The 21,277-nt window shown below is 37.6% G+C and overlaps 1 protein-coding gene across 2 annotated transcripts in view; it reads right to left on the reverse strand.

Moving 5' to 3' along the window:
- Nucleotides 1–21,277, reverse strand: part of MAPK14 (mitogen-activated protein kinase 14) — a 73,074-nt gene that overhangs the window by 39,306 nt on the left and 12,491 nt on the right. For both annotated transcript variants that reach the window (XM_025862362.2, XM_025862361.2), the window contains exons 2-3: nucleotides 9,427–9,556; nucleotides 3,167–3,225 (exon numbers count right to left, since the gene is read on the reverse strand). In XM_025862362.2, the coding sequence (XP_025718147.1) occupies nucleotides 3,167–3,225; nucleotides 9,427–9,556 (189 nt within the window). The remainder of the gene's footprint in view (nucleotides 1–3,166; nucleotides 3,226–9,426; nucleotides 9,557–21,277) is intronic.

Consider the following 21,277-nt stretch of genomic DNA (forward strand, 5'->3'; position numbering starts at 1 on the left):
GATTCCCTAGTATTAAAAACACTTCAGGGGTGCCTGGGTGGCTTGGTGGGTTGAGTGTCTGACTCTTGATTTTGGCTCAGGTCATGATCTTGGGGCCTTGGGATCGAGCCCCCATCAGGCTCCAGGTTCTGCACTCAATGCAGAGTCTGCTTGAGATTCTCCCTCTCCCTCTGCCCCTCTCCCTGCTCGAGTGCTTGTCTCTCTCCCTCTCTAAAATAAATGTAAAATCTTAAAAAAAAAAAACTTCAGAAGTCCACTACCCCAGTTTTCAGCATTTGCTGAAAACTAGGTTTGATTAGAGAACCATTGGGGGCCAGAGAAGCAAAGTAACTTGTCCAGGTCATACAGCCAAGTAACTTGGTTACAAAAGTGTTCTTGAGTTTCCTTCCTTCCCCTAGTAAGATTTTGATTTCGCAAGGGGAAAGATTAGTGTTTCCCATTATTTGGAGACTTTTTCTAACACTCCACTCAGCAAGCATTCAACAAGTGGTACTGAGATTTGCTCCCAAGGGATGAACTCAGTTCTTGTTTATAAATAATCAGAACCCAACTTACACAATGTTCTATGTCAATTATATCTTAATAAAGCTGGAAATAAATAAACAGACACGGCTAGAACCCAGCTAAAGTCAAGTAGAGAGAACAGATTCCTACTCAGCAGTGACAGTATTTGTTGAATGAATGAAGAAATAAATGCAACTTTAGTTCAGTGGGTATGCTTGTAGTCAGTGGCCTTCAAATGGATAAAGGAGCCAAAGGCACAACAATGGATAAAACTTCACCTTTCAAATAGACACTAGCCTTAAATAAGACCTTTTCACATGGAAAAAAGCAGATTCATAATCCAGTTCCATAATGCCTGAATCAGCATTTTCCCAGGTCAGCAAATCACCAAATCCTTTGTTAAATAATAAATCCAACCCCATGATACTTAAAAGTTTTAGGGTATAGCTCAGACCTGATTCAAATGTTTTCCAGAGTAATTCACAAATACATTACTTCAGCATTTCTTCCACATCTAGGCAGAATATCAAAACCCACCATTCTTAGGGCAATGAAAACACACTGTATAATATTAAATGTTAATATGTCATTATGCATTTGTCCAAATTCATAGATTTACAGCACCAAGAGTGAACCCCAAGGTAAACTATGATGTGTCACTATGGGTTCATCCTTGGTTTAAAAAAAAAAAAGTACCATTATGGTGAGTGATGTTGACAAGAGGGGAAGCTATGCATGTGTGGGGGCAGAGGCATATTTGGAAAATCTCTATACCTCCCTCTAAATTTTGTTATAAAGTTAAAGATGTTCTAAAAATATTGTCTTTAAAAAAATATTAATTTTAAAGGAAAAAAATATCATTCTGCAATATTCTTTTCCAAGTATAGCCTACAGCAGGGCTCAACAATTTGCAACACCCGTGCCCTTGCCTGGGTAGCATCCAATAATCTTTGGAAGCCTCCACATTCAAGCGCCAAGCAGGGCTGCAGGTTCTTAGTTATTGCCTACTTTCCCTTTGCTTGTTTTTTTTTTCTTTTTTTAAGACTTTATTTATTTGAGAGACTGAGAGAGCATGAGCATGGGGGAGGGGCAGAGGGAGAAGTACTCCCAGCTGAGCAAGGAGCCTGACACGGGGCTCAATTCCAGGACCCCTGGGATCACAACCTGAGCCGAAGGCAGATGCTTAAACAACTGAGCCAGCCAGGCGCCCACCCTTTGCTTGTTTCTTAAATTTTCATTAGCAGGATCAAGGTTAATGTGGGTAGAAATTCTCGTACCTGGACCAGATTCTTCACTTTCATCTTCTATTCTTAGCCATATCATCTTCCAACTAAGTTCACATGGTGTGAAAAAATTTTTGCTACCTTTCCTGCTTCTTTTTACATTTCATGTTCTACATTTCTTTTTCATTTTTTTCTTTTACCCTTTCATTAGACAGAACACCCAAGCTCAAACATCCCCCTCCTTGTTCTTTGGGAAATGAGCAAATTGTGCTTGCACTCAGCCTAAGATAAATAAAGGTCGGAGAAACTGAACACAGGATAAGGGTAGGGAGAAAATGGTTAAGTTCAGCACTGAGGACAACGGGGAGTAGAGGTTAAGAAAGCAGCAGCCATGATCTGCAATTTTGTTTTGATTTTCACAACAGTCATCCTTTCCAGGTAGGAATGCCAAAATTTCAAGAGGACAAAATGTTTAACTCTGAATTTAAGGTGTTCCTTTTCTCTACGGTAGAGTATAACTGTGAATTGGGGATGGGATGGGCTACTTCAGATACTGGAAAAGCTACAGTAGAAAGCTCCTACATGCACAAGAACACTTGCTGGAATCGATCTTCTCACACATGTGCAATCTGGGCATGTGAGGGCATTAATGCCCCCTGGAGCAAACCCTTGCCAACAGGGTCAGGGGCCAGGGGATAAATGCTCTCCATCTCAGGTGCATTCAACTGCTTCCTAGAAGATCCTGGTGGTTTTCAGCCCAGTTGCCCACAATGGTGACCTACTAAATAAATATTCTCACAGCAGCTTTTTCTGCTGTTTCATTTTCCCAAACCCCCAATATTGGTTCCTGATAATCTCAGGATAGCACTGGGAGAACTAGCACTATGCAGCAGCTTTCTCAATATCTGAGGCCCACTCCTTGTCTCAGGACAGAAATCCAATACTTCAAGGAAGAGCATGCAGGTCTAGTACCATTTCCACACACAAATGGGACAAAAGAGAGAGAAGAACTTATATGAAACCATGGCCTGGTTACATTTCTTGATGTGAATGTAATGATGTAAAGTGTAAAGGTGTCCCTTTAAAACTGGGACAGGCCATTTGGGAACAAAAATCATAATCAAAACTCTCTATTTTCTTTTCCATGGAACTCCTGCAAGGACTCACCGCTGAATCTTCACAATATGCCTGGAATGATGAAAATACTAATATACAGTTGAGCCTTGAGCAATGCAGCGGTTTGGGTGCTGACCCCTCCCACGCAGATTTATACCATACATGATATACATCTCTGTATCCATCCCCTTCCCCTAGGGGAGTTAGATGGTAGGAATAAGAATCTTCTGAAGTCTGTATACCACTAAACTGTGCAGGAATAAAAGTGGGTTGCTAATCCTCATCAGCCAGCTGAGGAAGGCAAGTGCAAAAGATTCACTCACACATCATTGAATTCCTCCAGAGACCGTGCAGGTGTAAAAACATCCAACAGACCAATCACCTATAAGAAAACAGAAAAATCAAGCAGTAAATAAATATAGAACTATAATACCCATCAGGTCTTAACCATTTTAACTATTTTTTTTAATATTTTATTTATTTATTCACGACAAACAGAGGGAGAGAGAGAGAGAAGCAGGCTCCCAAGGAGCAGGGAGCTCGATGCGGGACTCGATCCCAGGACCCTGGGATCATGACCCGAGCCGAAGGCAGACGCTTAACCATCTGAGCCACCCAGGCGCCCAGGTCTTAACCATTTTAATAAGAACTGATTTCAAATCCCACTATCTCATACACTTAACTGAAACTTATTTTTTCACCCAAATTATGCTTTTGACTTTGACTTATTAGCATCACTTCCCAGAATAACATATTTTACCATTAAAAACATTTCTTTAGAATTTGCTCACATATAGCCATTAGTTTATCAGGAAGCAAAAAGATTTAGGGCTCTTGACTTACACATGCACTAATAGTCTAATGATGAACAAGCAGAAAAAAGTCACACTTCAACAACTATTACTATAGTATCATTTTTCTTTTTTAAACATTATTATCCCATGAAAATTTTCCACACGTAGTCTTCAAGATCGACTTTTTTTTTTTCCTTTAGAAAGGACTGACATTTTTTGAGCCCCAAAATATTCTCTTAGTATATTCTTGGTGTTATAATATTCTTAATATTCAGATACTTTTCTTAATCATCATCAAGTATTTAGATCTGACCATTTAAAAATGGGGGGAAAAAAGGCCATCCTATACAAGGATAAAGCAAAAACTACTTAATACTCAGTAACCCATGGTCTTTGAGCAGTTTTTCTGGTCATGGAGTTATACTGACTAATCCATATATACCACCACCATTCCCCAACCACCGCCAGTTACTCCTAAAACCGGAGTTAAGAATATCTGGAAACGAAACAAACAAAAGCTAAATGGCCTTCATGAACACTGGCCCATGACTGGGCCGCATTAGCATGCTATTCTAACCTAGCAAGTTAAATGAACAGCCCTGAAAGTAAAATATACCAATGCTCAAAACATTATCATAAAAAAGAACACTCTTAATTAGAATGTTACTCCACTCATCTAACTATCAGACTTTTAAAAGCAATTTCAATTATACAGCCTGAACCCAAATGGGAAACAAGCCAAAAAAAAAAAAAGACCTTGGAAGTCAAGGAGAATAGGTTTTCAAGACTTTGCATCTTATTCCAAAGGAAAGGTACAGTTAATCCGTAAGATCATGACCCAGACAACTGTATACAAGAAAATAAAAATTACTTATAATTGCACTACCTATTATAGCTATCATTAACATTTTGAGATATTTCCTTTGATGTTTCTGATGTATGCAAATTAAAGTTGCGATTATACTCTGCATAGTTTTATATCCTGCCTTGTCACTTACTACATAATGACTGTATCTTCAAATATTTTTCATGCTCTACCATTTGTATATACCATAATTTAACCAATTTCCTATCTTTGGACATTTAAGGAACACTGCAAGTGTGTGTGCACACATGTGTGCATATGCGTATGTAATATATATTTTGCACATCTTGTATTTCCTTCCAGAAAATAAATTTCAAGAAACAGAATTATAGCATTAAAGGACACCAATATATTTAAGGATCTTAATATTGTCAAATTGTCCTTCATAAAGGTGAAGTCAGCTTACATTCTCAGCAACAGGGGATCCCTGACCTTACAACAGCTCTGAGTTGCGCTTTAAATCTGACTTGTCAAGTCATTTTCTTTTACCTTCACCATAATTGTTTTTCTTGAGTTTGATATACTCCTGGCTTAGACCTCTGGTCTTCTGATTACTCTCTCCATCCCCACTTGTACGTTAGGTAACTGAGACCTAGCAGCCAATTTTATTCAACTGTTCCAGTATTTTCTAAACATTGATTCTTGTTATGTGAGATGCCTCAACTCCCCAATGCAACAGAAAAAGTTTAAAACAATTTACATTATTTCAATGGTGATTGTGAAAATCCTCAGATTAAAGTAAATCACTAGAGATCAATTTACATAGGATTTTTCATGCAAGAGTTACCTCAAAGACAAAATAAAGTAAAACAAAATAAGTCCAAAACATTTTCAAATAACAGCTCCAACTTCAATTTGAAAACACAAGCATTTTAGAATTCAAGAGCTATAAGTCTGAACTCCACAGTCAGTTTGTGATTTCTTAGTTCCATGAATTTATGTCTTCTTCAATTCACTAATCCCAGCACTTGGAATAGTGCCTGGCACACAGTACTTCAATTAATATTTTGTTAAATAAATGAAAGAAGGGTATCTTCCCCAAGCTTCACTTCCTCATACAGAAGAGAAAGGGATGCTTATTTTTATCGCACTGTGGGGAAGATTAAGTCAACAATGTAACTGAAGGTGCCTAGCCCAAAAAGGCCTGACCCTCTGTTGATTACCAAAATAAGTGGTGATAACAATCCTTAAGTTTTATAAAGAATTACAAAATACAAAGCACAGAAACAAACTATTTGAAGCAGCCGCTTCTAGAACAAAATTTGAGATACAAAGCTAAGCTAAATTATTCAAATGATTAAGAAGCATGACTGCCAGAAGCACAATAAACTAATATGGAAAATAATAGAGCAAGCATGTTAGTAAATAGCCTATCAAATTTTAATTTCCTAAAAAAGGCACATTCTTTGAGATTAAAACTGCCCATGTTACATCAAAGTATTTTTAATTTTTTGTTGGCTTTTACAAATATCCCTTCTCCATTAATTGTATTTATGGAGTATTCATCAAAAGGAAAATACTGTAAAATAAAAGTTTCCTGGCATTAGAATAGGTCTGGAGAACTTTTAGTAATATTCCATAATCTATTCATTTCTCATTTCTTAAATGGAAATTTCCTTTTAATTCAAGTTATACCTTAGCCTATTTCTTTATTCCTTTTGCCATTATATACTTTCAGACACCCAAAAGTAACTCAGGAATCAATTATTTAGAAAAGACATTTATAATAGAAATAATCAGCAAATGTCTCTGATGACTGTCCTACAATGGTCCAAAAGCTGACAGACAGAAGTAACACATTTTTACTAAATCGGCACATACTTAAGAAAAAAAATCTACTTTAACTCAGTCACCAAAGACAGTATCTAATGTATTTAACACAAGTGCACCAAAACAATGACTTGGTCTACCATGGTAGTGTTAAATCTAAGGCTCCCAAATAAAATTTATGAAAGGATTCTTCGAATATTTTAAAATTTCAAAATGTACAGATCTCCAGGCCCTTAAGTCCAGGCAATCTTTGTAGCACCTACCCAGAAAGCAAAAAGATGCAGCGGGCAGGCTGCTTCCTTTTCATCTCTCCTGCAAGCAGGTTTTAATGAGATCAAAGTCACAAGTTCAATCAGGAATGCACCAGCTAACTCTGTTCATTGAGGAACTCTTACAGGCACAGAGGACATACCCCTAGCTCCTATTACTCATCTGGTAAATATGTGTCTGTCATTCATTATCACTAATAAAAGAAATAACTTAAGATGAACCACTGATTCTGAGTCAGGCATTTTTGTGTAAAAGATCACATGTGCACTTGGCACCTAGAAATTATATTTGTTACCAATACTTAATATTGTCAAGAGTTTTAAGCTGCTGCTGTTTTTGAAGTCCTAGTGGCTAGTTAAAAATTGTACAGTGGCCCAAAAGAGTCATTCATTCAAAAGATTTTATTTTTAAGTAATCTCTACACCCAACGTGGGGCTCAAACTCACAACCCTGAGATCAAGAGTCCCAAGATCTACTGACTAGGCCAGCCAGGCGCCCCCCAAAACAGTCATTTTTTTTTATGATTTTACTTATTTATTTATTTGAGAGAGAGAGAGAGAGAGAGAGCGTGTGCGCATGCACGAGTAGGGGGAGGGAGAGGGAGAAGCAGGCTCCCCACTGAGCAAGAAGCCTGATGCGGGCTCGATCCCAGGACCCTGGGATCATGACCTGAGCTGAAGGTAGACACTTAACAGACTGAGCCACCCAGCACCCCCAAAAGAGTCATTTTTGAAAAAGAAAAGAGGAATATGAAGGAGAGGAACGCCTCTTAAAATCCTCGATTAAACTTATTTGGAAGTCTTGGCTCTTCCCTGGGTAAAACTACTTTTACAATTTGAGCTCCTAACAAGTGTCTGTGGAATAGGCTGATATTCAGGAATTTTCCTATATTGAGTCAAAGTCTATTAGCCCCTAACAGAATAGAGAACTATAAACATTCAGCCACATGCCTTCTTTTGTTCAAAACCAAATTATCAATATTTAAGCACAGATGACCCTCTACATCGATACTGCTAAAACCTAAACATGTTTACATGAAAAGGCCAAATGCTATTAAGCAAGCTGCATATGAAACAACTTATATAAATTAAAATCCTGTGTTCCTAATACTATCAGCTCCCCTTTTTTAAAAAAGGATTTATCCATTCATTTTAGAAAGAGAGAGAGAGAATGCAATGAGGAGGGGGAGAGACAGTCCCAAGCAGACTCCCCGCTGAGCATGGAGCCCAACGCAGGCCTCAATCCCAGGACCCCAAGATAACAACCTGAGCCAAAACCAAAAGTCAGACACTTAACTGTGCCACCCAGGCATCCCATCAGCCCCCCCCCTTTTTTTAAAGATTCTTGTAGCCCTTCCTAAATTAGAACAATCATATCCCATCACTGTGGCCTCTTCATTTCTACAAATACAGAGTGACCCAAGTGTAACCAGCCTAATACCATATAAGACACATTTTGAAGTATCTCATCACAGAAAATTAAAGCAAAATAAACTAAGTAAGCTTGTTTTCTTATGGTTACTAGAAAAGAAAAGCTAAGGCATGGAGTCAGATAACCCAAAATAATCTTTGCCCTAAACTTTGGCTTAAATGGTCTAGGAAGAGAAGCAGAATAAAGTATAGTGCTGGTAATCTAAACCAGATGTTCAGAAATGAGCACTGGCAACATCAGTGGGATTCCAGGGCCTCCTGAAAGTGCTTTGGGGTTCCATAAATGTTTCGCTTGCATTCCATTTTCAAAGTTTTATTTATTTAAAAAGCTATGATAATGTCTTTGTCACATTTATTAATGTGTAATGAAAAACAGCATACACACTCAACTGTGCTAAAAGACAAATGTAAAATGCATCAGTTAAGCTGCCAGGCCACCTTGATTGTATGCAGACCTTGGAATAAAGCTTCTCCTGGTAGCTTTTTCCATATATCTCAACTTCGTGTAAACATGTCACTGATTAGGAAGGCTAGAACACTGCACTGAACTTTTTAAAAACTCAGCTTTGCACATGGATGCTCATAAAAATGAGGAAATAGAGGTTACCTGGGGAAAACAGAATTTGCTCAATAGTATGCAATTAAAATAAACCATGAAAATCAATAAGCTATAGTTGTGATTACAACAGGATTGGTTATCCAATTCTAAATTCAAGTCTCAATGTTCCCAATTTAGAAGAAATTTGTACCCTGTGAAACAAGTGTATATTAATAAAGTATCACTGATCTGCAATTTAAGAAAATTTTTTTTAAGTTCAATTATTAAAACAGAAAAGGTGTGAATAGCCAAATAGTAAATTTAGACATTCTTAATTTTTTTCTACACAGTAACAATCGATAGGGTCAAATGACTCTAAAATCTCTATGGCCATTGTTTCCACAATGCTACAAATTTTACAGTTCCTTTCATATGGCAATCACATAAATTCTTTTTAATTTGATTTTGAAATTTAGGAAAATAAGTATCCTCCATTAATTGTTTTTTCACTTTCAGCTAATAGTCCAATTGCATCCTTTGATTTACTGTATTAGGATTTTGAAGCACTCCTTTACAAGACGGCACTGCTTTCAAATTTCCAAATTGACAGAGAAGAAAAAGTTATATTTAACTTAAACAATGTCTTTGTCACATTTATTAAAATACCTGAATCTGGAAAAGCTTTCTTAAAAAAGATTAAAAAGAGAAATTATAATATTAAATTATCTATAAATTAATAGTCACCTCAATAGGACATTCAGTGAATCTAAGGCATGCTGCCTCAAACTTCCCCACTGAAAGAACCCATAATAACACAAAATAGCCTTGGACTCCCATATTCGGACACTACAGCCTTAAGTAAATCTGGTAAAGAATGCAAAATCCAAAATTTATTCTTCTTGCATGAATAACTTACATTTTCATGTTTCATATGTTTAAGTAACCGCAGTTCTCTGTAGGTCCTTTTGGCATGAATAATGGACTGAAATGGTCTGGAGAGCTTCTTCACTGCCACACGTAACCCGGTTTTTGTGTCAAAAGCAGCACTTAAAAAAAAATAAATAAATAAAGAATTCATCATTGAAAGTGCTCTAAATACTTCAAAATTAGTATTTACAAGGAAGGCTATTTCATTTCCAAATTAAATGGGCTTATAACAAAATACAAAGTATAAAGATAAAAACTATAACGACCTATAATCCCACTATCCAAAGTAACCTTTTATTTTTGGTGTTTCCTTCTCATTTTTTTTTTCTATGCATCTAAATCAGGGATCAGAAAATTTTTTCCACGAAGGGCCAGAGAATAAATATTTTTGGCTTTGTGAGGCTTAGGGTCTTTGTCACAACTACTCAACTCTGTGGTTATAGCCAGAAAGCTGCCAGACAATAAATTTAAAAATGGATGTAGCTGTGTCCCAATTAGCACAAAAACAAGCAGCCACTTGATCTACATGAGCCAACAGACTGATATACGAAAAGTTGGATTCTGTCTTCTCTGCCTTAGGCCTCACTGTCACCTTGCCACCAAATGCTGCCTGATCAGAGTGGAGGGCTTGGGATGATTTCAGGACAATGAGTTGGCACAAAAATTTCTTGAGTGCCTACAAAGTATCTGCCACTCTTTAGAAGCTAAGATATAAGAAGGAAAAGTCAACAAATCCCTGTCCCCAAGGGATAGGGGAGAGGGGATGAGCAGAGTAATACAATAATTTCAGACAGTGATGAATGCTATGACTAAATAAAACAGAATAATGGGACAAATGATAGAAAGCCGGGGGGGCTGCTACTTTAGCTAGGATGTCCGAGCAAGTAGGTTCAAGCTGAGACAACTGAATTATGAGAAAGTAGCAACCATGTAAAGGTATACAGAAAAAGAGCTTCAAACAGAAGGAAAAAATAGTATTATTAACATTTATTTAGTTTTTACTGCATACCAGTAACTGTTCTAGGCCCTTAACATTCATTTTTAAAATTAAAATAAGGTTTAATCCACAACACCGCTATGAAGTAAATGCTATTATCATTCCCCCGCTCAGAAATGAGGAAACGGAAGCACAGAGACACGAAAGAACTTGCCCACGATCACAAAGCTAGAAAGTGGCAGGAGGAGGGAATCTGGATCCACAGCTCATGCTATTAACCACTCTGCCATGCTGTCTCTCAGAAGAGCAAGTGCCAACAGAGAAAAGAAGAAACAGAGGTAGAAAAAATATGGCATGCTGGAGGGCGTAAAGATGGCCTGTGAAGGTGGAACACACAGAGCAAGGGGAAAGGAGAAAAGAATGAGGTCAGAGGTACAGGCAGAGGCTAGATCATGTAGGACAACTACAGCAAGAAACTTGATGTGTATTTTAATTATTTTTAGAGACTGGGCTAATCTGATCATGCCTCATCCTCCCGTTTATCTCGGGCTCTAATGGGCATCCAAGACTTCTGGATCATCTATCATGACCAGACTCTTCCCCATGTGACTCTGTACTTGTTCCAGAAGTTCCCCTCCTTTCCCTCCCAAATCCTTGGACTACGTCCTTGCTCTTCAACTCCCAATTTGGTATTAACTCTATAAATCTTCAACCCCCTTTCTGAGCCCTCCCTCCATCTCTTTAATTGAAACCAGGCTCTACCTTGAAGATACTACTCTTACAGCCCTGCCCTTAGAGGGAATTCTCTCTTGTATCCCAGGTACCTTGTGGCCAGCAGGTGGGGCAGATGTCCTCCTCAACCATTCCTACTTCCAGACTATGATTCTCCATTTGTTTTACAAAAGCCCCTGCTCACAGCTATCACTACCTCTCTGCTGCTGTAACCCACTGATCTGGAATTTTCCATTATTCACTGTAAAGTTAGTTCCTATCTCAAAGTCTCTCCCCACTCCCAGCTTCTGTCATCACTCTTGGCAACTTCAATATCCAGGTGGAGGACACATCCAACATCCTGACCTCTCAGTTTCCTGACCTCTCCAGGAAACTCCACCTCATCCAGCCTCCATGGTCACGCCCTGGACCTCTATCAACACCAAAAGCTGCCCCGCCTACACAATTTTGAATGCCAGCACCCATTTTCCATCACAAACCTTCTATGCCTTTTAGTTTACTTCTAGTATACTTGTACCCTGACTATAACGATTTGTGGACCTCATCATCATTGGCTGATTCTATCCTTCAAGCCCTCTCCCATCTTCATTTCCCTTCTTGCCTGGCTTAGACTACATGCTCCCTTGTTCTCTGTCTTTGCCTCTGTCTCCTACACTCACCTGGATAAAGTCTAACTTTGGGTGATCTCAACTATTTAATTCTCCTTGTCTGAATCCAAGAACTAACTGTGGTTGAAGAAAAAAGAATATACAAACATACAGACTGGTTTCATTCTTAATTTCTGAACTTAACCTCAAATAAGGCTCTCAAAACTGCCACTTTTTTCCAGGAAGTGTATTTTCTTACTCATTTGACATTGTCTCTCTTCTCAAACCTCCAATTCACTCTCTTCTTCAAAAGTTGCCCCTGCCTTCATCAAGAAAATAGAAACCAGCAAAAGGAAGCTCCATCTGCCTATGGGTAAATCTATAAACCCATCTGCACTTGGACCTATTTTCTCTGCTTCCTCTTTTGCTGTAACTAAGGACACATGCCCTTTCTTATAAAAATCCGAGACCTCAATACATGCTCTGGAGCCACCTCCCTTATCCTCTCAAGGACTTCACTCCTTCATTCCCTTTCTCTCTCCCTTCTGAGTTTCTCCCTATCTTCTGGATCACTGTCATCAACATAAATATGCTCAAGTTATTGCCCATCCTCAACAAACAAAAAATTTCCCTTGAAAGTTCTCCACTACAGCTAAAATTCTCCAGCGGTTCTCAAAAGTGTGGTTCCTAGACCAACAGTATTTGTGTCACCTGGGGATTTATAAGAAATGCAAATTCTCAGGTGCTACCCCAGATCTACTAAATTGGAAACTGAAGTGGGTACAGTAGTTTGTATTATCAAACCTGCCCCATAATTCTAACACATGGTGAAATCTGAGAACCACTAATCTATACCTCTGCTCCTCCACAGACCAGCAGCATTGACACTATGGGGGAGCTCTTTAGAAATGCAGAATCTCAGGCCTTTAAAGTAGAATGTACATTTTAACAAGACCCCCAAGTAATTCATATGTATCTTAAGGTTTGACTCATTTCCTCAGCTCCCATTCTTTCCTCAATCCATTACACTGAAACTGCTCTTCTCAGGTCATTAATGACCTGTTACCAAATCCAATGACCACTTTCCTGGATTACCAGTTGACATGGTTAACATTTTCCCTTTCTCTAAACACTCTCCATTCTGGAGTCCATATCAGCACATTCTGCTGGTTTTCTGTGACCTCTATGGCAGCTCCCTCTCTGACTCCACTGCATGTGGTCCCTCTACTTGGAACTCTGTTAGTTCCTCAGGGCATGACACTGGGCCCTCTTCTCTCTCCCACGTTCTCCTAGATGATTTCATCTATACCCAAGACTTTAAATTAAATGCCATCTTTATATTGAAAACTTGCAAACCTATGTCTCTCACTGAAATCTCTTCTCTGAGCCTGACTGCCTACCTAACATCTCCACATGAAAACCATATAAGCACCTTAAAACTTAGCAAGTGCAAAACACCTAGAACTATTCCTCTGTCTCCTCTATCTCAATAAATGGACTTTCCAGCCAGTTGCTCAAGCTAAACATTTGACTATCATCCTTGATTTCCTCCAGCCTCCTGGCCCCCATCCAAATCAGCAAGTCTTGTCATTTCCATCTCCAAAACACATCTCTAATTCAACTTCTCTTCATTTCACTGCTACCATACTGGTCCAAAAACATCCTCATCACAAGCCTGCCTTCTTATACTGGTCTCCCTGCCCCCTGTTTTGTTCCTTTCTTATATACTCTCTACAAGCATCCAATTCAATCTTTTAAAAATATAAATTAGATGGCAACACCCACTGCTTCAAATCCTTCAAGGAATTTCCTTGGCATATAAAATAAAATGCAAATTTCCTATCATAGCCTATAGGCTCAGGTGATATGACCACCAATGACCACTCCATCTTGCTCCGGTACTACTCCTTCCTTTCCCTCAGCCACTACGTTTTGAACATGCTGGCTCCTTTTGGTTCCTTAAACTCTTCAGCGGGTTGTTTCTGGTTCCTGAACTGCTCTTCTCTCCCATCTCTACTCCACCCCACAGTTGAATCCTTATCCTTCAAGCACTGGCTTAAAATCGCCATCCTCCTCGAGATTATCAACAGGTCTCAGTTATTCTGTCACAACACCCTCGTTTCCTTCCTTATCCTACATAAAGGGAGGGGGTGTACTCCTCTCTCCCACTCCTGTTCCTACAAACCCATAAAATAACTTCTTCCCTTTTGGAAGTACCAAGTAAATGTATACTCTTCTCTAAACCCCTCAATGGCTCTACTGAGACAGAAAATGACCACTGCCATGTGACCTATCCTCAACTCTCCACCTCAGTTTGCCTGTCCACCTGCAGACTGAGCATGTTCCCCTCTCCTCTGCTGGTAAGCCCTTTGGGACCTCCTGGAGCAAGGAATGTCATCAGGTTTCTAGCTGACCTGCCCATGACTGAATGTGCAAGTTCAATTCAGTGGGGAAAAAAGAAGAAGCCCACTTGAGCTGCCTGTCCAAGCCATTCTCCATGCCAGTTTTACAGTAATAAAGTACATATTTTTATCTCTGACTCCTATATCTATTTAGAGAAAGGCAGGCTAGGATTAATCAGTACCCTACCCCAATAATCGCAATTTATTACTATACGTTTATTTACCACCCAGCAGAGTGGTTAAATAAAGGCTGGGGCTTTGGTATTAGACTATCTGGTTTTCATTTCAGTTCTGCCACTTAGCAGCGGTATAATCTTGACAAAGTTAATTAAATTCTCTCAGCCTCATACATAAAATGAGGATAAGGTTTTTATCTAATAAGAAGAATGCTTGTTAAGATTAAATGGGATAACTTTTGTAGTAGTTTTAGCAAAAGGGCCTGGCCCATAGTAAAGCTTAAATATTGGACATTAATAATGTCTGCCTTTCCCACTCATCATAAGCACCTTGAGGGCAGTTAGTGTCTTCTGTTTTATTTACCACTATATTACACAGGACGTAGCATTAATGCCTGGCACGTGCACATTCTCAAAAAATGCTTAACAAAAGTATAAGAGTATTTTGTGATGTAGGTATCTGAAACATGAAAGAAAAAACTTCAACTTTATAATGTGGCTCTCAATTTTTATAAATTCAATAGCATCCAGGGGTGCCCAGCTGGCTCAGTCCGTGCAGCATGTGGCTCTTAATCTCGGGGTTGTAAGTTCAAGTCCCATGTTGGGTGAAGAGATTATTTAAAAAATAAATCTTTTAAAAAAATAAAATAAAATCAATAGCATCCAACAAGACTCGTATTAATGTTAAAAACCTATAATCACTGAGTGCTTACTATTGCAAGGCACTGTTTTTGGATCTTTACATGAATGAGCATCTTTATCACAACTTTATAAAAACACATTATTATGATTTCCATTTTATAGATGAGAAGACTGATGCATAAAGAAGTAATGGTGCCCACGGTACAGAAAGAAAATCACAGAGCTGAGATTCAGATCCAAGTGGTTTGTTTTCAAGCATCAACTCTTAATGGATACCACTGAATGGATCCTCAATGGATCTCTGAATAGAACTCTTAATGGATAATCAAGTTCAACTTTGCAGAAAGTTCGGCCCATTTAAAATATATTCTAATTGTATGAACTCTGCTTTTCTAAAAAGCTTCCTACTATAATTAATTGCATTTCATATGGAAAAAGTTTTTCCTGTAATTTTACACTGAACTCGGGATAGTATTAATGAAAAGTATTTCATAAGAAATAACTTTTGCTCTATATTCATTACTTTATTTAGGGGAAGTTTTTCAATCCCTAGAGTTCTACTATTCCCTGTGAATCTAGAATACGGGAGGAGGCAATGATGTGGTATCTTACAAATACCAAAATATCACTTCCTGAGCATATTTACTGAAATATCTCCTTGATGAGATGCTTTGTGAATACAAAAGAAACACTAAATATTGTGCCTGATGTCACAGAACCTACCATCTAACTGGAATGATGAAAACATACATGAAAGCAAACAATGCTCAATAATATAGTGTAACTATACACAGTTGACTACTTTTTTTAAAAGTTGGGTTCAAAATATATAATTGGGTTTACTTTTTTTTCCGTCTGAGCTGCCGACATGCCATCCAGACTGAGGAAGACCCGGAAACTTCGGGGCCACGTGAGCCACGGCCACGGTCGCATCGGCAAGCACCGGAAGCACCCAGGAGGCCGGGGTAATGCTGGTGGCATGCATCACCACAGGATCAACTTTGACAAATATCACCCAGGTTACTTTGGAAAAGTTGGTATGAGACATTACCACTTAAAGAGGAATCAGAGCTTCTGCCCAACTGTCAACCTTGATAAACTGTGGACCTTGGTCAGTGAGCAGACACGGGTAAATGCTGCCAAAAACAAGACTGGAGCTGCTCCTATCATTGATGTAGTGCGATCGGGCTACTACAAAGTTTTGGGAAAGGGAAAACTCCCAAAACAGCCTGTCATCATGAAGGCCAAATTCTTCAGTAGAAGAGCAGAGGAGAAGATTAAGGGTGTCGGAGGCGCCTGTGTTCTAGTAGCTTGAAGCCACGTTTGGGGGCGTTCATTAAATGCTAACAAGTGCTTTAAAATATATATATATATATATATATATATATATATATATATAAAATTGGGTTTAAAAGTTTACAGATAAAAATATGTAAATTGGATTCACAATACAGAAACTAAACCAGAAACGACCTTAATGTCCAATAGGGGAGAATTTAGTTTATGGTATTTTCTCCCATATATACTGCAGCCATTAACAAGGATCTCCATATAGTACTAATATGTACGTGTTATATTACTGATGGGAAAGAGAACAAGTTTCAGAAGTAAAGAATGATGGAGGGGGGTGGGAGGGATGGGGTGGTTGGGTGATGGACACTGGGGAGGGTATGTACTATGGTGAGCACTGTGAATTGTGTAAGACTGATGAATCACAGAGCTGTACCCCTGAAACAAATAATACATTACATGTTGATTTAAAAAAAAAAAAGAAGTAAAGAATGATCCTATCTGTGGGGAAAAAATGTATACCCATACATGTATATATAAATATACACAGAGAAGAGATGTCTAATATATTCAGAATTTTAACATTTTTGCTTATATTTTTCTATCCTGATTTTTTAAATGAGCTTGTATCTTTTAATATAAGGTTATTAGTAAAATTAGAAGCATAAGTCATCTGTATTGTTATCTTAAAAAAATAGGTACTCTTTCATAAAAACACGATTAATATTATATTTCCTTCAAATGATACTTACACATAGCTATACTCATAGTACATAAATTTGTATCCTCTATCCCTAAGGCATAAGCATTTTCCACTTTACTAAACATTTATAGTAATTTCATTAAATATCTGCACTACAATCTACTCAACTATTCTCTTTATTGATGGGCATTATGGCCATTCCATTCATTCACACACACACACAATAAATACTATTACAATGGACATCTTAATTCACACTGCTTCTTCAATAATTGCATGATTTCCTTAGAACAAATAATTTTTACTTCAAAGGACATACACTCTCACTTTTTAAAACATTTTACTCACAAAAGAGGGTAAGCAGGAATTGTTCAGAGAAACTGCTTTCTGCTTATCAGTTAATGATTCCTATAGCGAAGCTGCTGAAGCAAGGAATATACTATCCATCCTCAACCCACTTCTTTAAGCATTTAACTGCTCTGACCTAGCCTCCTGTTACTATCCCTAATCAAAGCAGTATTTGGAAAGAGGAGAAATTTCGTCCTAATTTGAACACTGTGATTACCAAAAGCAAAAATTACTAATAATTTTTTAAATCACCTGATAAAACCAATTAAATCAAAGGAGAAGAAATTCAAATTTACCTGGATACCTGGTTATGTCATACATATGTGTCATACATCATTTGGGAAATGGTTAATTTAATCTTTATAATAACCTTTTGAGATAGTTATACTGACTTTCCAAAATAAGAAACTAATGGTCAAAAACATTAACAACTCACCCAAGGGCATATAACTCACATGCAGTGGAATTCAAACCCAGATTGGTCTAATTTCAATGTGCATTCTTTTTCCAGAATGCCAAGCTGCCCAGAATAAGGGCAACCCCAGGACCAGCTACTCACTTTACCTTTATTACAATGATTCACTTACTAGTATTACCAGTTGGGCCTCTTAATCACAGTTTAAAAATTATAGCTACAAATAAAACCTTGTTTTCATGAACAACATCATAAAATGGAATTATCTTTACAATGATAAGATTCCCCAAACTAAAATTCAGGATACGTTGTTTAATAAGGATTTCCTCCAATTATAAATTCACATGAAGTCTCCCAAAGTTAATAAAATTAACTCACATTTTATAAAATCACTGATATGGTGAAGAAAAAATTAAAGGAAAAAATATAAAATTCATTAAAAGCAGTGATTATAATATAGGATGTCATGCTCACTCATCTACTGATGTGAATCCAGTGCCTAGGACACAATATTCAATAAAACTGAATGTTTTGTTACCCATTCAAACTTGCCTCCTCTCTCCCCACCCCCGCAAAAAACTGGCGTACTGGATTTTTTTTTTAAGATTTTATTTATTTACTTGACAGAGAGAGAGAGTATAAGCAAGGGAAGCGGCAGAGTGGGGGGAGAAGCAGACTCTCCACTGAGCAGGGAGCCCAATCTAGGGCTCCATCCCAGGACCCTGGGATCATGACCTGAGCCGAAGGCACATGCTTAACCAATTGAGCCACCCAGGTGCACCTGGCTTATTAGATTCTTAATATATCCTAGTATAATTCTGTTTAACTTCTAAATTTATGGGCGCCTGGGTGGCTCAGTTGGTTAAGTGACTGCCTTCAGCTCAGGTCATGATCCTGGAGTCCCGGGATCGAGTCCCACATCGGCTCCCTGCTCAGCAGGGGGTCTGCTTCTCCCTCTGACCATCTTCCCTCTCGTGCTCTCTCTCATTCTCTCTCTCTCAAATAAATAAAATCTTTAAAAAAAAGATAAAAAAAAAACTTCTAAATTTATTTATCCCACTTTATTCCACAATAGGTTTAAAGCAGTCTGGAACTATACATACATAACTCGAAATAACAGTGATTACAGGAAAATAAGAAATTCTGTATGGGTGAGGTTAACATACAAATGATTACTATGAGGTCCTTTCTAAATACCCATTTGAGTGGGTTTTTTTAGTGGGCTCTGAGCCCACTAAAGCCATCACACAACAATAGAACACAACCAGTTAAGACATGAGTCACAGGAACCATATAATAAAAACAAACTAGGTACTCAGGAGAACTGATGAGAGGCATAATTATTCCTGTAATAAAACCAGAGAAGAGTTCCTGCTGTGTATGTTCATGAAGGAGACACTGTATAATGTGGTAAAAATGTCCTAATCAACATTCTTACACAAATATAATAGTGGGTTTCAGATGGTTCTTTTCTTAGAGTATCTATATCAGTGGAGACTGTTTCATAAAGCCAAAATACAGTTCATTATTAGCAACGGTGGGGAAGAGAGTACATAATAGCATGGCATGCTGCTGGTCTCTGACTGACTTAATCTAAGAGGAAATCTTAAGTGTGTTGAGAAAAAAAGGTAAGCTCCATGTTCCTCAGACAATCCTCCAAAGATGACTTCCATCAGCTGAGCTTTTGATAGGTATAGAGAAACAGAGACTCTGTTTCTGCTCCAGGGCTGGCACCTGGCTTGCAGATTTTCTATGCAGCAAGGTAGAGGCAGATCAGTACGCTTTAACAGTCAGGTGAGTTGCTAGGTAGAGTAAGAGAGACAACCTCTTAAGAAAGGCGAGGTGCTGCCTACCCAGGACAAGTGCTCACATTAACAGAGCATGGGAGGACAAATGACTGTATGAGGTTTTTCCTCAAAAAACAATTTGGGTTTTCCCCAACAGAATGAAGAATGAGCAATCATCTGAGAAGTCTCTGAGTAATTTGTGAGGATCAGAAGTGGTTTTACAATTTCTTTCAATGGTCACAGATGACTTCTCTAATCCCTGGAATGATGTTAATGAGAAAAAATGAACCCTCAATAATGGTTAAAACGACAAACACAATTTTGTTTATTTTTGGAAATTAATGGAAAAATTTAAACATATTAAAATTTGTAGTTACACTGAATTAACAAATTCTCCTGAATGCATCAAATTAATTAAAATATCTAAGGTGAAGGAATTAATTGCAAAAACATGACATCTCTTCTCCAGATCATACAATTTGAGGCTTTTTTCCAATTGAGTTCAGGTTAACTGCTAATAGCCTTTAAAATGTGCCTTCTAAATAAGTAATTTATACTACTAACTTGGAACTTTTTCTTTACCTATAACACCTGATACAAATTTCAATAAATATCATACTAGAAATATTTTTCGGCACACATTTCCCTCTACTACAGAAACCTACTTTTTCTTCCTCCTAAATTCAGACAAATGTACAAGTATCACTAGTTTTTTTTATTTTTATGCTCTACCCCTCCATTTTGGAAATAATGTCATGAAAATAAGGTAAACTTATGCAAAAACTAGAACCCGAGTTTTGATTTAGGAAACAAAAAATATTCTTCAGAGCAGCAAGGGACTTAAAACTGACTTTAAAAACTCATCACATTTGAAACATTGTTAGCTTTCGTTTAATATCTTCACTAACTCTCAAATACCTTGTTTTAATGTTTATATAATACTTTTTTTAAAGAATCACAAAATGATTTGACTATGTGCAACTATATATAGTATTTTTAAGTGGAATTTAGTTTCTTACAATAACACTTTCACACTTAATGGGAAGAACTTCAGATGTCATTAATACAACTGTTACAAGTGTGTACAATGCAACCAATCCCCAACTTTTCAGTTTTTAAATATTCCTCTCAAAGAAGCTCAAAACACAAGTGACATATTAAACACTCTAACAATAGATTAGTAGACTGAATGGAAAAGAGTCATTTAATTGACCACATACTTTGCGTTACACAACTTAATAGTTCAATAACTTTTATGCAAACTGAGTATTTTCATGAAAATCTCATTCAGATAGGAAAGTGTATTTGTGACAGGATATACTAGGGACGCTAGCTGTGTGGCTGGAACTCAGAACATAGCAACACATATGCTAGATACCTGCCATTCCTGATTGGTCTAATTCCTGCTGCAAAACTTCTAAGCTACTGGAGCAAAAATGTTTTTCACAATTGCCTTAATTTTTATTAGCCTGATGAAAACTAAAACTCAAACAATGCAGAAATTCTCTTAGGCATGCAATCTAAAAATCCAAATCAATTTGTGATTAAAATGTGAAATTCAATTAGTCTTCATTTGCGGTAAAACTCCATTTGAAAAAAAGGATGATTTTAAGATATTTCCTCACTGAAGCTTTAAAAGCCACAGTGGTGTCAGTTAACATATTTCTTTGATTGCAAATGCAGTTGATACATCTGCATCAAGAGCAATAGTTATCTCATACTGATTACAAAAATATTGCATGTGGATTATTTTATTACATGTGGAATTATTTTCCCAAGCCTCATGAGAATGTTGTTACCATAGGTTTTATCTTCTCTACT

The sequence above is a fragment of the Callorhinus ursinus genome, unplaced genomic scaffold, assembly GCF_003265705.2.
Source record: "Callorhinus ursinus isolate GAN/ISIS: 27379988/994484 unplaced genomic scaffold, GSC_fseal_2.0 scaffold59, whole genome shotgun sequence".
Lineage (NCBI taxonomy): Eukaryota > Metazoa > Chordata > Mammalia > Carnivora > Otariidae > Callorhinus > Callorhinus ursinus.